Source organism: Patiria miniata, unplaced genomic scaffold (assembly GCF_015706575.1).
Source record: "Patiria miniata isolate m_02_andy unplaced genomic scaffold, ASM1570657v1 HiC_scaffold_5, whole genome shotgun sequence".
In the NCBI taxonomy this organism is placed as follows: domain Eukaryota; kingdom Metazoa; phylum Echinodermata; class Asteroidea; order Valvatida; family Asterinidae; genus Patiria; species Patiria miniata.
This window is the reverse complement of record NW_024037072.1, coordinates 20,013,955-20,030,100: the sequence shown is the minus strand read 5'-3', so window position 1 is coordinate 20,030,100 and position 16,146 is coordinate 20,013,955. Positions and strand designations below refer to the sequence as shown.

General features: G+C 37.0%; 1 protein-coding gene across 4 annotated transcripts in view; it reads left to right on the top strand.

Annotated features, from left to right (window-relative positions):
* The window catches only part of LOC119741030 (calcium-independent protein kinase C-like), a 77,524-nt gene that overhangs the window by 13,024 nt on the left and 48,354 nt on the right, over nucleotides 1-16,146 (top strand). For all 4 annotated transcript variants that reach the window (XM_038216623.1, XM_038216621.1, XM_038216624.1 and 1 more), the window contains exon 2: nucleotides 7,608-7,668. In XM_038216623.1, coding sequence (XP_038072551.1) covers nucleotides 7,608-7,668 — 61 coding nt within the window. The remainder of the gene's footprint in view (nucleotides 1-7,607; nucleotides 7,669-16,146) is intronic.

The window sequence follows — 16,146 nt, the reverse complement described above, 5'->3', positions numbered from 1 at the left end:
GATTGAAAGAGGATTGACTTGCCGAACATACATTTGTACGTGTACATGTGCAATCTGTCTGTGTTTTAACCCTAACCCCTTGGGTACCGGTATCTACATGTATACTAGAAAGTATCCTGAATCTGCCAAAATCCACCTTTTGTGTCATACCCAAACATTTTGGTGTTGGTGACTGCTCAGTATGGAGGTATTCTGAATCCATCAAAATCCTGCAGTACTGCTAGGCTTACAGTCCTCAATCCATCAAAATCCCCTGTTTTCATCAAAAATCCTCTGTTTTCAATATGGAGGTATTCTGAATCCAACAAAATCCTGCAGTACCGCTAGGCTTACAGTCCTCAATCCATCAAAATCCCCTTTTCATCAAAAATCCTCTGTTTTCAATATGGAGGTATCCTGAATCTGCCGAAATACTCCAAAACAGGGGTATGGATTTTGATGGATTCAGGGTGTTAAAGAAGGATTAGACGCAGATACGAGGCTTTCATTGAAGGCTGCCAGTACCACTTTGGAATACTGTCTTTATTGGTAACGGATCTGATAACTAAGCATATGGATGCCAAACAAAGGTTATGGTACATGTAAATTTATACATTATAACATTACGGACGTAACGTGTCTGAAATCAACTTCAAACACGTTATAAAAAAACATACTGAATCATGCTATTCTAACTTCTGTGTGATATTTTCATAAAATATAAACCTAATTTTCTCTCTGACTTAAAAACAAAAAGTCTCTGATATTTCTCTCTGACTTAAAAAACAAAAAGTCTCTGATATTTCTCTCTGACTTAAAAAACAAAAAGTCACAAAACCATTTTGCATAAGAAAACAAGATGCCAAAATAACTACCTAAATTTAGCCCCAAATGCATTTCTTTGACAAAACAAACTACATTTAACCACATCCTATCTCACTGTCACACCACTCAAATAAAAGGTCTTGTTGTCCCCTTCATTTGATACCACATTTGAAGGTTGTGATGCTTGTAGTTCTGAAGATTTCATACATTTTGTAAATCGTTCCACTTTTCAGCCATGTCCACTTTGTGTGGAATTGCCCTGCTATTTTCAAGTTTCACCTCGAAAAATAGATTTGTTTTTCAATTGCTATATTCCCAGCAATAAAAAAGTTATTCACTTTTGAATGAGACATCGAGCGAAAAAAATCCACTGACATTTAGTTATTGAATTATTTCTTAACAAAATTTGAATTATTGGCTGCCAGACACTAATTTTGGCTCTCGCAGGGCGGGTTTATTTGTGCACAAAATGAGGGTCGCAGACGCCCAAAATCAAATTGAAAATTCGTCAGGAAAAAAAAATTAATTTTTGAACTTACTGGTTATCAACTTTAAGAATTTTAAAGGGAATGTACAACATTTGCTTTTGCTGCGATTTTCAGAAATAAATGGATTCGGAGGATTAGTATGTTATAGCAAATATTGTTAAACTGACTTGTTTCACGTTTTGGGCTTGTGGGTGCTGGAAAAAACCAATAAACCAATCATGTTCTTGTAGTCTGGTTCCCTGACCCCACTTAAGATGAAACGGAGAAATGTAAAGACTTTGGGGAATTGTAAGGTCAAAGAATCACTCTAGCAGGCTTGTACCCCTTCACAGGTGTATAATCAATTGCAAAGAAAGTGCGGAATACGGTAACTAAGTGAAAAGTTAGGAGCAGATGGAACAAAAACAGTTTTTTTCCCAACGCTGGTCGGCCGACCACCGTTGGAAAAATACACTTTTTCTTGAAAATGTCAGCACACCAGGAGCCACAATTTTACAGGATGCTTTAGACTGTCAATCCCTAACAATTCAGTAAGGTATTTCGTGATTATTTGATCATTTTGTGTTTTTTTTATGTTTGCAAATGTTGTATCTTCCCTTTAAGCAAGCTACATAATACTTTAATACAGTGAAGTACATGTAGTCGATAATGTATGTATATGTACAATGAATATGTCTGTCTTTGTTAATACACACATGTACGTACATTGTACGTACATTGCAAAACTATCTTGATTACGCACATGTGTATAAAACGGTGAACCATAGTCTGTGGAACTTGTAGTCCAGCCTTTTCAGGAAATTGTGCATTTCCTAGTTCCTGAACCAGAAGTCAAACAACGACTCCAGGTTTCAGAAAAGAGGATGTCAGAGGCAGGACGCCCCATTTGGTTTTTGCACCGCACAGCTGATTAATTATATACTTTTTTTGAGGTCAAGGATATGCAAGTGCATGTATCGTGTGTAGAAGAGCTCAATGAACGGTGGCTCAGTGGAGGTCTGAAGAAACCTCAACTTATATCAAGCATTGTCAGTTAAAGGGAGTGTACAACATTTGCTTTTGCTGCAATTTTCAGAAATAAAAGGATTTGGAGGATTAATATAATAGTTAATAGCATTAATATTAATAGTACCGGTATGTTATAGCAAATAAATTGTTAAACTGACTTGTTTCACGTTTTGGGCTTGTAGATGCTGGAAAAACCAAGAAAACCAATCATGTTCTTGTAGACCGTTTTCCTGACCCCACTTAAGATGAAACGGAGAAATGTAAAGACTTTGGGGAATTATAAGGTCAAAGAATCACTCTAGCAGGCTTGTGACCCTTCTCAGGTGTGTTATCAATTGCAAAGAAAATGCGGAACAACAAAATATGAAAAATTAGGAGCAGTTTGTCAGAAAAGCCAGGTTTTTTGGTTTACAGGTTTTTTGGAAATGTCAGCACACCAGGAGCCATAATTTTACAGAATGCTTTAGACTGTCATTCCCTAAAAATCCAGTAAGGTATTCTGTGATAATTTGATCATTTCGTTTTTTTGATGTTCGCAAATGTTGTATCTTCCCTTTATTGGTAATGGACACCATTTGCAAAAAAAAAAAATGTGTCTAAGACCAAAAAGAAAAAGTCTCCGGTTTCTGGTATGGAGCTTGTTCAAAAAGTGGTGCGGCGACGCGGCTTTTTTTTTTTTTTTACCCGACTTTTTTGCTTCAAATGTCGGCTGATGACTGCAAATGGTGCCCGACTAAAGTGCAAATATATGGGAGTCCAGAGAGGCCACATAAAGCTTATTCTCGATCATAACCCCATCTAAAAACACGTTGAAATTGCGCAGCAGCAGAATTCCAGTCAAACCAGTGAGTTTGGCGGTTTTGAGACATCATCTTTCATTGAAAAAAAAACATTACTGGTTTTAGATCGTTTCAAAAATATTTTGCTTGACTTATTTCACGGTGTCGATATCGTTCCCGATTTAGCTGGTTCCCATCTTTATACCCTTCCAGTTTTTATCATTATTTGGCGGGAACCAGCCTATGTGCTAATAGGGAGCAAGATTTTTTAAGGCGGCAAAACACTTGCGGTCAATGGGGCGTCGTCGCCGGAAAAAAATAGTTTGGCATATGTTTCATGCGCTCTCGATCACCATCGATGTGAAAGAAGTAATATGGAAGGGGTTATAAATGTATGATAGTTTTGACGTCAAAATGTTGTTGAGATGCATTTTTGATGAGACAAAAGGCAGTATGGACTTGTTTTTAAGGCCAAAAAAAATAAGTCGGTCTCTGGTTAGCGCGCGCGTTGATTTTAATCATGCGCGTCAATCTTTTTTTTTCCAAAAATGTTCCACTGTAGCTCCAACAGCGCCCTCTATTGCCGCACCTCCTCAATTTTTTTTTATCAAAGAGCACCAAGGAATGGGAAATTGCGCCAAGGCAAATGATCGAGAGCACCAAGGCAAATTATGGAGGACACCAATGTACATGAGGACACCAAAAAAGCCAAATAGTACCCCACCTTGTCTGTACAATCCAAGCTTGAAGAAAAAAAAAAGCAAAAAAAAAAAAAAAAAAGCCGCGTCCCCGCGTCAATTCCGGAACTTCGGTCTGACCAGAGACCGAATATTTTTTTTCTTTGGCCTAATATACAAAATTTAACTTCACTCTCATTTCAAAGTTTGCCCTTCGAGCACTTGAAAACTATGATTTCTCATTCGCGCTGTTCTAAGTAGCAGCAGTGTGATGTGGCTGGGTTTCTTTTGGCATTGGACATCCTACTAAGGGCCTCTAAAACAGGTTTCTTATGCACGAAGACTATTAACAGATACTCCCGCAGCAATTGTGTTGACGTTCTTATTTACTGCCGAACCCGAACCAAGCCAATGTTCCGATAAAAATAGCCGAACCCAACCCGAACCCAAACCAAGTGAAGGTTCTTTACCAGCACTAGAAATTTCACTTCTTCAGCCAGATCGTAAGCAAATCTAAGTACCTCGATCTTAATCCTCAATCTCTACTTGTATCTCTGGTGGCGTATCTATATATATAAATCTGATGTTTTTGTTGGGTCGTTAGTTGAATGAGAGACGATGCATGACGATCATGAATGTTCGTGTTGCATGGATTTATGGTCGGAGGCGTGAAGTCAGTTCAGATATTTATTGTTGATCAAAAGTCACATCATGTGTCACGTTTTTAATTGTCCTTTCTCTCGCTCTTTTTCTTCTCTCTATTTTTTTTTCGGTCGAGGTGAAGAGATCTATATGCGCAAAGACAAGCTCTTAATCTCAGCAAACCCGGATGAATCTTTAGTCTACATTCATGACATGGTGCATTTATCAATCTGGGCCACAAAATGTTGTTGAATTTGTGTTCCTTCAACACCTTCACCATTTACTCAAAATAGAGAAAAATATTGCAGTGTTGTTTTTTTAATTCTTGTTAAACCATGCAACAAAACTATTGAAACCATTGTAGATATGTTAATTCTCATGTCTAGCATTTCTGTATCATTTTTATGTCTTTGAACAGTGTAAAAACCGACGGTTGTCGGAATTGTTTTTAAAAGTGGCGGTCATATTGAAAATAGATAAAAAGTCCCAAATAAAAAGTCCCACATCCTCACTGTTTTCAAAAAACCTGGATGCTAAACATGTTTTTTTTTTTTACTTGGCCTTATCTTTAAGTTACATGTAAACTATAGTGTACTTCATTGGTTCCAAGAAATGTATAAATTTAATTGGTTGTAGTTTTACGTTTTATTACATAACGTGTTTGATGGTTCTGGTTGCAAATAACAAAACCTGTAAAACACCACAAGCCGAGCCAATAAGGGGCCATGAGATGAATTTTTCTTGGGAACACATTTTGTGCAACTTTCACACTCCTCTTAAATGTATGAAAACTACATGTATTTGGCATACCTTTTTGGTTAATGTTATTGAAAAGTGCACTTTTTTTAAATATTTGAATTTTCCATGCTTTTCCGGACAACTGAGGGTGCTGTTGCTGTGATGTCATTTCAGGAAGACACTGTTCAGTTTAGGGGTTTTCTGTTCAACTTGTGAACCCAACAATTTGCTCATTGAAAAAATTTGTGAGAGAAGTTAGCTCAATGGCTTACTGCCATGTACTGACACAAAAACGAATCACCAAAGAAAAGAAAATCCACCACAGCAAAATGACCAAATTTCTGGCAACTTTTGGTGATGAAATACCGGTAGCTGTAACATTGAGGTTTCTGTCTGAAATGACATCACACTTTTGCTCATGAATATGTAAATTGGCATTAACATAAAAACCAAAAAGGCACCAAAATACCCTTGAAAATGGCAAAACGAAATTAAAAATAAGGTCAAATGAAACACTGTGCAGTTTCAAGGATTGCACTTAATAAAAAAAAAGTACATGGCATTGCCCTTTAAGACCTGAAAATGGGGATTGAGTTCCAAATGGTAATATTAAATTGCCAAAATACATGTAAGCATACATGAAATTCATAAAAAAAAATTGATGAATGTGCCACTTGCATGCACATTATTCAGCAGAAGTTTCTCTGCCGTGTTTACCATAACCCGACCAACTCAAAACATTTTTTTTGGCCTTCGTCATGTTTGTACAATTGTAATATTGTCCATTGAATTTGTACCGTACATCCTGGTGTACATGTTCCAAAACAACATGTTTGCAGATTTGGATCACATCGTATTTGGATCACATCGTGCTTGCAAAGTTGCACAGTGTTTTGATTGTACCACAGGGGAAAAAATACATTATTACTCGGACTTGGGCAAAGGAACGAAGCATTTTTACAACCAAGTGGCCATTATTATAGTGACCATAACGCAGTTTTCGAGTATTATCATTGCTGTAATGCAAAAAAAAAAAATTTATATCACGATTGGGTAAACATTGAACTACCATGCCGAAGGTACCGCGATTGAATCCATTGTTTCAGATATTTAGTTTTTCCCTTTTTATTTTATTTAAATAGTTTTCCTTACATGTACTTTATGGTATTTAAGTCAAATCCTACTTTTTATTGAAGTACATGTAACTTCATTTTTCCCCCTAGTGATCCGTGGTTTTGGAGCGTTTTTTTTTATCAAATGGAAATAAAGTCTGTGAACGGTGCGGTTGATAGTCTGGTTCCGAGACCAACAAGACCCTGACGTCGCATATTGTCATGTTGTCAGGTCAGAAAACTGCCAGAACGATAGACACAGTGTTAAAAGCCAGAATGTAGCTAATGTTGGGAATGAGGTATTGAGGTAATCTAACCCAAGATAAAATCAGTGATTAATTTTTTCCCCTGCTCAACTGCAAATTTCCATACACCTCTAGTGTAATGGGTAAGTGTTAATTTCCCACACCTGATATAGGATAACACTTGAACATGTAACTGGGAGCATGGTGACTCACACCTTAATGTGTCTGTCCAAAATGTTAAGTGGTTGTGAATGTGAGAATGACGGTGGGAGAGAGAGAAAACAAGAGACACCTAGTGATGTGGAACATGAACTCAGTATTCAGGTTATCCTCAGAGGCATGCACATGATTTAGGATCATTTGCATTTAGTAACCTACTAAATTGTTATCAACACCCTTACTTGGATTAAACGTAGAGTAGATCATTTGCAGCTATCCAAAAAGTAACTGACAAAATCGTTGTTGAAAAGCATACTTGTTTTAAAGATAGAAATGGCACTGAACTGCCTTTGAAATTATTCTTTCTGGCATGCTGTTGTTTTGAAGAAAACATAAAAGCAGGTCATTTTCAAAGATGATTCTATTTATGCATTTCATATTTATGCACGGTAGTTCGTTTTTAGCTCGGCGAAGCCGTGAATGGGTGCAATCAGCTGAATGAGATCGTGTCCCGGATGCTGATTTCGGGCACAATTCAAAACATGACTCGGCAACTTTTAAATTGAAATCAAGATCCTAGAATGTTTTGTTTTTTCGGAATATTCACTGAGCTAAAACTTCATAGTTGTCAAGCACCCTTCTTTAAATTTTGAGCACTTTTGTTGCTTCATACAAAAAAAAATGTACAAATGACAAATGATTACTACCTTCGGCATATCTGTGTCCAGACTCCAACCGGTCTTAAACATAATGTTTAAAACCGGTCAAGCACATGTTTATTCCCTTATTAATATCCAAGGACCAGTTTTTTATACGCCCTGTGCATGTATATTAAATCATCAGTTGCTTACTGTGTTTTACATAAAACGAGGTATGTAGGTCAAGACAATATGGATTACGAGATGCTAATCCAAATTTTAAAATATCTTATCTGGTTTTTTTTTCTTCCCACTAGATTGACCTTGAGCCGTCTGGGAAAGTCCATGTTGTCATTGAACTCAAGGGATCATCTGAAGGTATTACACTGATTCCTATTAATTCTTTGATGTACACTTTATGAATGTATTGTAATCGTCTTATATCAATCTGTTTGTGGATGGGCAAATGTCATTTTGCTAACAAAACACCTCTGAAAATCTGTTGTTTGAAACCTTTTCAAACATGTACATTGTACAGGCTGTTGAATACACAAAGGAAATTTTACTTATTTAAAGATGTATGCCTCATGCTTTTCAAAAAATGATTATCTTTTCTCCTTACAAATATTCAATTTGTACATTGTTGTAACGAAAGAACTACAATGTACTTCATTCCAATTTTGGGTGTTTGCAAATTGCAACCCCCTGAAAAAAAGGCTTTCATTTTGCACACAAAATAAACCCGCTCTGCGAGACCCAAATTATTGTCATCATTCGAAATCTTGGGTAGAAGGAATTAAATAACTAAAACGTCGGTGGATTTTTTTGGTTTGATGTCTCATTCAAAAGTGAAGAACTTTTATTTTGCTAGAAAAGTAGCACTTGCAATAAAACAAATCAACTTTTTTTAATACATCTGAATATTTGGCCAAACACAGTTTCGAGTAATTGAATTTAATCAATTATTCATATATGGACAGCCCTACCAGAGACCATGGAGCAAATTGGGGGATGTTCCAGTTGTTGTCGTCATGAGCTTGTGTCACACACAAAAAGAAGGCTTAATTTTGAAGTTTAGTGTTGAATATCCGGTTTCCAGAATCCATACCGAATAGTGGAATTCAAACTGAATTTCAAAAAAATCCAGGTTGGAGTTGGTTGTTTTGCTCTATCAGAAAGTGTGTGTTACTGTTAGAATCTGCAAAATGGGTTTCGGGTAACTAATTAAACCCCAGAATAGGATGAGGTACATGTATTGTCAATTTTGTTGGGGTATCGGGTATGGGGTACCGGGGGATCTTTCCCAGGTCTCTCCGAATGGGACACCTTCATCAACCTTGTCCAGTACATACATGTACCGGTACAGTATGTCAACCTCTTTGAGATCTCACATAGAACCGGCAATTGTATGGTGTACACGTCAATGTAAAAGATCCGAGACTAATCAGTGAGACTTTAGACTCGGACATGTGCCTGTACGTGACTCGTGACTCAAACTCCTCATGGAAGACGCGGGACTTGAGCTTTGATTCTTTGGATTAGCTCCAGCATTACTTGTCACGGGGTAATTTAGTTTTATCGCCCCATCGCAGACAGTGGGAAAAAATCCCTCCAACATTGGACTTCAGGCATAGGTACATGTAACTTGTACATAACATGCATACATCACTGTGCTGGAAACATGGCTGATGGTGAAATTGTATTGTGAGTGCTTCGGGCTGCTCACTAATGTGCATGCATGCATACATGCTATTAATGTATGCAGTGTTCCCTTAATATCATTAATATGCTTGTATGACTAGACGCCGCATATGTATGTGACTTTACATTTAGAACAGCTGTTAGCGTACATACATGTGCAGGTAGAAATGTTAAATACACATACCAGTATATTGAAGAAAATATACCCCTTTAATGTGACGTCACATGACATATGATTTTCATCTAAAGCCTGGTTCATACTTCATGCGAATGGGAATGCGAAGCGAATTTGACGTCATGGCATGTTCGCTGCGAAATTCGCCCGAGTTGAAATATGTTCAACTTTAACGAATTCGCAGCGCGAATACTTGCCATGACGTCACAAATTCGCATTCGCTTTCGCACCGAGTATGAACCGGGCTTATCATATCCCGGTATGGTACATATCAAGTTACAACCAAATAGGACATACCGGTATCATTCTTATATAGGACTTAGAAAAATGCCCCTTTAATGTGACGTCATATGACTTGTGATGACGTCAATCATGACATCACTTCATATACACCCCACACCCAATGCATGTACGTGTATCTGCCTGATGACACTCAGACAGCGAATGCAGGGAAACGTTAACTCGTACCAAGTCAAATCGTACTCATCATTTCGTACCCAGGTTAACTCGTACCTACATGTAAGTCATGTCATACACTACAAGAAAATAGCCATCATTTTTCAAAACTTTGGGATGGAAACACCCCAAAAAGATATATTGCAGTGTGATTTTCCGCATTTCCCAAGCCGGGCCGGTGATAGAAACAATAGTTCTCTTTTGAAATATCAATAAAGTTGATAATAAAAAACTTGTTAGCAAATGTTTCCTTTTTGATGTTTCAGCCTAAAAAGTAGATTTTGTTTATTACATTACTTTTAACAATACCAAAGTTAAAAACTTTTAATTAGACACTGGCCAAAAACATGTATAACCTCCCACATTCAATTATAGGAAAGAAATGTGAAGTGCGCCTGTCGCATGTCAATCCAATTTACAGCAAAAAAAAAAACATTAAAAGATCCGCATCCGAACAACTTCGTCCTCAGGGATATTTAATTGGCAACCTTGTTTTGAAGAGGCGTTAGGTAGGCCTACTGTACTTGTTTTGGGAGCATTCTGTTTAGTCTGGTTCCCTGACCTGACAATTCCCTGACGCCCTGATGTCTAAGTTGTCTAAATATTTAATTGATGTCATCGTGACATCATCACACGTAATGTGACGACGTCACGATGACTTCATGATGAAATCCATGTACAGTTATACCGCTATGTTTCATGTACCGGAAGTTCTTTCTGATGTTAATGTACCGGTACACACAAAATCATGATGTGATTAAAATCTTCTACCGGTAGGCTCTGCTGAAAAAATCCCTGCAAAATGTACAAATGTATATGTTTTCATTTGGAAAACTGCATGAATTTTTTTTTTTTTCATGGCTGTGATGTGACATGAATGATCAAATGTGCAGCTACTGCATCCCGGGACCTCCTGATGACATTTAGATACAGTAGTTTGGCATTTGGATCCAACCAGAATGGGGAAGAACAAGTCAGCAGTTTTATTTTTTCTTTGGGTTTTTTGGTTGAGTGTACATGTAGTTGTGTGTATCTGTAAATGCTCCTTCATGTTGACATGAAAATTTGACAAATTTTCAGAAGCTAATTTGGTACCAGATTATGGGCTCTGGGTGCGAACAAAAGAGGGCGTTTTTACCACTTTCGAGAACCCCATGTGTGTGTACTGTTCGCGCGCGTATAGCGCGAAAGTACGCAGGACTGTTTTTTATTCTGAAAACTGTGCACAAAGCCATAGTGTCTTCGTGTAAGCGTCAGGCATTGTCAGCTACCCCGGTAGTGTTCAAATGTCTCTCCCAGTGGTCTCTCCCAACTCTCCCTTTCTTACCGTTGAGGGGGTACTTGTGCATGGAGCCCAAATTCGGGATAACCATGGCTACCATGGCAGCTGATGATTTTTAACCCGGTAACATGCACAGAATATTTTTGAAATGATGTTAAAGGGAATATATAACATTTGCAAACTACAGTACGAAAAACAAAACTACCAAATATTTACAAAATATCTTACTAGGATGTTGGTAAATGACGGTCTACAGCATCCTGTAAGATTATGGCACCTGGTGTGAAGTCATTTTATAGAAAAGTGCTATTTTGTGTAAATTTCCAATGGTGGTCGGCCGAACACCGTTGGAAAAAACTAACTATTTTTTAACTACATGTATACTGCTCCAAATGTACCATTTTTTCAGTGCAAATTTTGTTTGCTATTGGTTACATGTTCATGAATGGGTGCAGGCCAGCGAGACTGTTACACTTACTTTACAATTTTCCAGCATATATAAATTGATCAATTTCATCTTTGGTGGAGTCAGGGAACCAGACTATTTGAACATATTTGGTTTTTCTTGGTTTTTCCAGCATTTTCAAACACAAAACTTCAAACTTGTCAATGTAACAACATTTGATCTATTATACCGGCACTAAACCCTCAAATAGTCCATTTCTGAAAATTACAGCAAAAGCCAATGATGTACATTCCCTTTAAATATATTTAGTTTTTTAAACACAGAATCACGGTGTTTCCATACATGTTGTACCCCAATCGTCCAAACTTGATTGGTCCGACTTGTACCGGTACTGATACACAATGATGTGTACCGTACATGTACATTAAAGGGAATGTACAACATTGGCTTTTGCTGCAATTTTCAGAAATAAGTGCATTTGGAGATTTATATGTTTTAGCAAAACATGTATTGTTAAACTGACTTGCTTCACGTTTTTGGCTTGTAGATTCTGGAAAAACCAAGAAAACCAATTATATTCTTGTAGTCTGGTTCCCTGACCCCACTTAAGATGAAATGGAGCAATTTATAGACTTTGGGGAATTGTATGGCCAGAGTATCAATTTAGCTGGCTTGTACCCGTTCACAGGGGTGTAATCAATTGCACAGAAAATGTGGAATAACTAAATATAAGAAATATGGAGTAGTTTTTGAAAATAGCCAGTTTTCTCCAGCGCTGGTTGGCTGACCAGCGTTGGAAAACTATAATGTTTCTTGAAAATGTCAGTACACCAGGAGCCACAATTTTACAGGATGCTTTAGACTGTCATTCCCTAACAATCCAGTAAGGTATTTTGTGATAATTGGATCATTTCGTTTTTTGATGTTTGCAAATTTTGCATCTTCCCTTTAAAGGAATCCAATACATGCCAAGTCTTTTTCTCCCCAGTCTTTTTCTCAAGAGATCTTTTGCTTTCTAGCGGTCCTTTTTCTGTTGTTGTGCACTTTAATAATCAGAACAATGAACTGTTGAGATGACTTTCTTTCCTTTTCCTGAAAATTGTCAAAACTTGACTCATTACGCCTTCTAACATTGACTTTGATGCCATAAGTCATTACGTTATGATGATATGTACAGTACATTAAATGACACAAAGCAAAATTTTCTGTAACATTTTTTACATAAATTTGCAAAGTTGGTTGTTTTTCGGCGAACTGCCAACCTCATTTCCTTGTTTCTCCAAATGGGCACAAATTCATTGATGCATAAATTCTGCCAAATTAAAATAATTCTGCATAAAATTTGAAAATTTGTTGGGAGAAAAAAAATGCATTTTACTGTTACAAAGTTGTGTCCAAAGGAGCAATAACCCTTTCTACATACATGTACATGTCTACGATTTCGTTGGAAACAAATATAAAGACAATATATTGACAGTGTGCAAAATATATTGCAAATGTATAAATTTATAAAAGAAAAAGAAGAGGAGGCAGCCAGGAAAAATGGAAGCGGTCGGGGACGAAAAACTGGTTTATTTTTTTTTACTTGGCCGTACTTGGTACGCATTGGTAACATTGTACATTGTTGCGTCGATACATGACGTACTTATAGAAAAACAATACACTACCGGCACCTCAAAATGGAGAACAGGATTAGATGACTAGAATGAGTGATACAGGTCCCCGCGTTATGATGCACTCTGACATTTAGTCTTACCTGCTTACCTTGCTGGCACTCTGCATTACTAACACATCGGTGCTTTGAAGCCCTTCCCCCCTCCCCCATATTGACATTAAATGAATCGGTTTAGCTACTAGCAAATAACAGCAACTGTCCGAAGCTGTCAAGCAGATTCTTGAGACAGATTTGTCTTCCAGGGTAACCTCGTTTGAGAGCCTTTTTTTTTTTTTTAATGAAATTCGGAAAGATTTCCATATACGAAGTTCACTCAACACCCTGTGTACAAACCCTATGAGATTGGACTGAAAAATTCTAAGTGTTTTCTAAGAAAATGCTTGTATTTTCTCATTGGTCAAATTGACTTTGATGACATGAAATTGCTATCTGGGGGCTTGTTAGTCAATACAGAGGAAAATTAGTGAACTTTGTGTATGGAAATCTTCCCCAAAATTCTATTTCAAAGAAAAAAATAGCCGGGCAATTTCGTGGTAACTCACGTTACATGTAAAGGGTGTCTTCTATCAACTCTGTGCTGTTATTCTATAAAGTCATAGTATGGCATAAGACATGGCAGAAATTTAAATACACCCCGCATTTGAAAGTTTCCTCACACTGTGCACGGATGGAAAAATCTTTTTAGTGCCCTTACATGTACATCATTGGTGTAAGTGATGTGCTACCATTTCAATTATTAAACTAGAGGTTCGCGTTTGTTGTTACAAACGCAGAGTGGTCGGGCAGGCTTTTTTTTTCATAAAAAACTGCCGAGTTAAGTTATGAATATGTTTATGCAATAACAGAGGATCACGAAATTAAATCCTTTTCATCACAATGAATTATTTTGCTTAACAAAATGCATCTTTAACGGTGTGATAAATTTCCGTAAACATTTTATGTACACATACGAGTTATTTCTGGTTTGATGACAAATTATTTAAAAAAACGGGAAGTGAAAACTGATTTAGTTCGGAGTGGATAAATGTTTATTGTGAAGATAATTAACGTACGGAAATATGAAAAATATAATTGTATGTATTTATAACACCTAACTTCCGGTTTGATGACGTCACTAGTATTTGGAAGCAAAAGGTTCACATTTTTATGGATATCGCTATTTGGGCTACGAAGATATACGACATGGATCAAATGATAGCATTCAATTTATAATATGATCGTTTTCAAATTCTCATAGACGTAACTTCCGGTCTGAAGACGTCATGAATTTGAAACCTTGCCAAGTTATCTGTGGTTAATCAAAGAATATCAAGGGGCGATTTGGTAAAATTGGAACCGATGGTCTTCAGATTAAAGAAAATAAACACTATTTTATGTGCCGCTAGTGGCGCCCTTTCGGATGAATGACGTCATCACACTGGTTTTTTTTATGACTTGCATTTCTCACTAAACACTTGCATAATGTATATGTCTATGGTAAAATGTTTCCGCTTTTGGGTTATATTCAGTTTTTATTGCACTTCCGGTAACACCGGAAGTAAAGGTCAAGCGGTTTTGTGTCCGCGAACGAGAAATGTTTCTCACGGCATGGTCTACAACCTCACGAAAAAACGAACACTATACTCTATTTAGTTCAAAAAATATAAAGCAAACTAGTTTGTCAAAATTTGCCCTTAAATCGCTTGTAATTTGATACCTGATGACGACATGATGACGTAACAAAATTTATAACATCTTTGTAACATGGTACAAGTTCACACAAGGTTTTGTGATCATGCCGTGAACCGTTTGGAAGAAATGTTGCTTTGTTTTGATGTCAGGCTAACGTCTTCATTTTGAATTCACCTAACTTTGACCTTCCGATAGACCCGGAAGTAAAGGTCAAGCGAGTTAACGTACGTGACAAAAAATGTTAAGCGATTAATAGTCTATCTGATTACAGAATACAAACATAATTGATTGTTTAGTTCAAGAGTTATAGGTGAAAGTAATTGGTCACTTTTTCAGATAAAATCACTTGTAATTTGACACCTGATGACGTAATCATGACGTCAGAGTAATATGCACCACTTCGGATGAGTGTCGATATATATTGAAAGTTACAAGTTCATACCATATACCGTTTAAGACAAAACCCGCGGAGAAGTATTGTCCGGAAAAAAAAAGAAAGAAAGAAAGAAAGAAAGAAAGAAAGAAAGATTAATCGGAACAAATCCAAAGAGTGGTCGGGTTGTGCCCGACCACTCAACAATAGTCAGTCTGAAAATCTCTTGAGGGATACATTTCGGTATCTCATGTTACGGTTTCTCACGTTGCGGTAACTCACGTTACAGTTTGTCCGTCCATCCTTGGTACAAGTTAAACATGTAAGAAACTATAAATTAGTTTTAAAAAAAACTATTTCCACATAAAATATTAACCGTTCTCTCTGCCTTAAAAATCCAAATTCTCACTAACACTTGCATTTTGCATGTACCAAGATGCAAAAATGATGACCTAAGATTGGTAATTTTTTTTTGTCAAAAACATTTTTTTGGGGGGGGACAAAATGTACATTTTACCATATTCCATCTCACTGCCACATCACTCAAATGAAAGGTCTTTTCCCCTTTACTTTGATACCACATTTGTGGTTATCATGCTTGCAGTTTTGAAGATTTCATCAATTTTCCATTTTTCAGCCACATCCACATACTCATGGAATTGCCGAGCTGTGCCTTGTCCATGTAGTGCGTACCTTACATGTACATGTAGCCTTACACAGCGCCATAATTTAACATACTGTACATTTGTATGTGTGCACACATGTACTTGTAATGTGTTCATATTTTATGCATCTTGCATTGTCCGTCCACATGATGTTTTTTCTTTTGATGAAGCAGTTGTAACGCTCGTGAGAATACATACACATATGTGCAGTACAATGTACCGATACATTATGCACCATTCTCTGGTCGAATACAAGTTTGTACTATTACTACTGTACATGTACATGTATGTATACCCCACTACTACCATGGAATATTTACTGACAGATTAAGGCGGTGCATATATCTTGAAATGTACATGTGTACAATCAAGACACAGTGCAGTCTGTAATTCTATTACTCCCAGTCCGACCACTTATTTCCTATGCAAGGCACATGTGGCTAGTGTAAAGA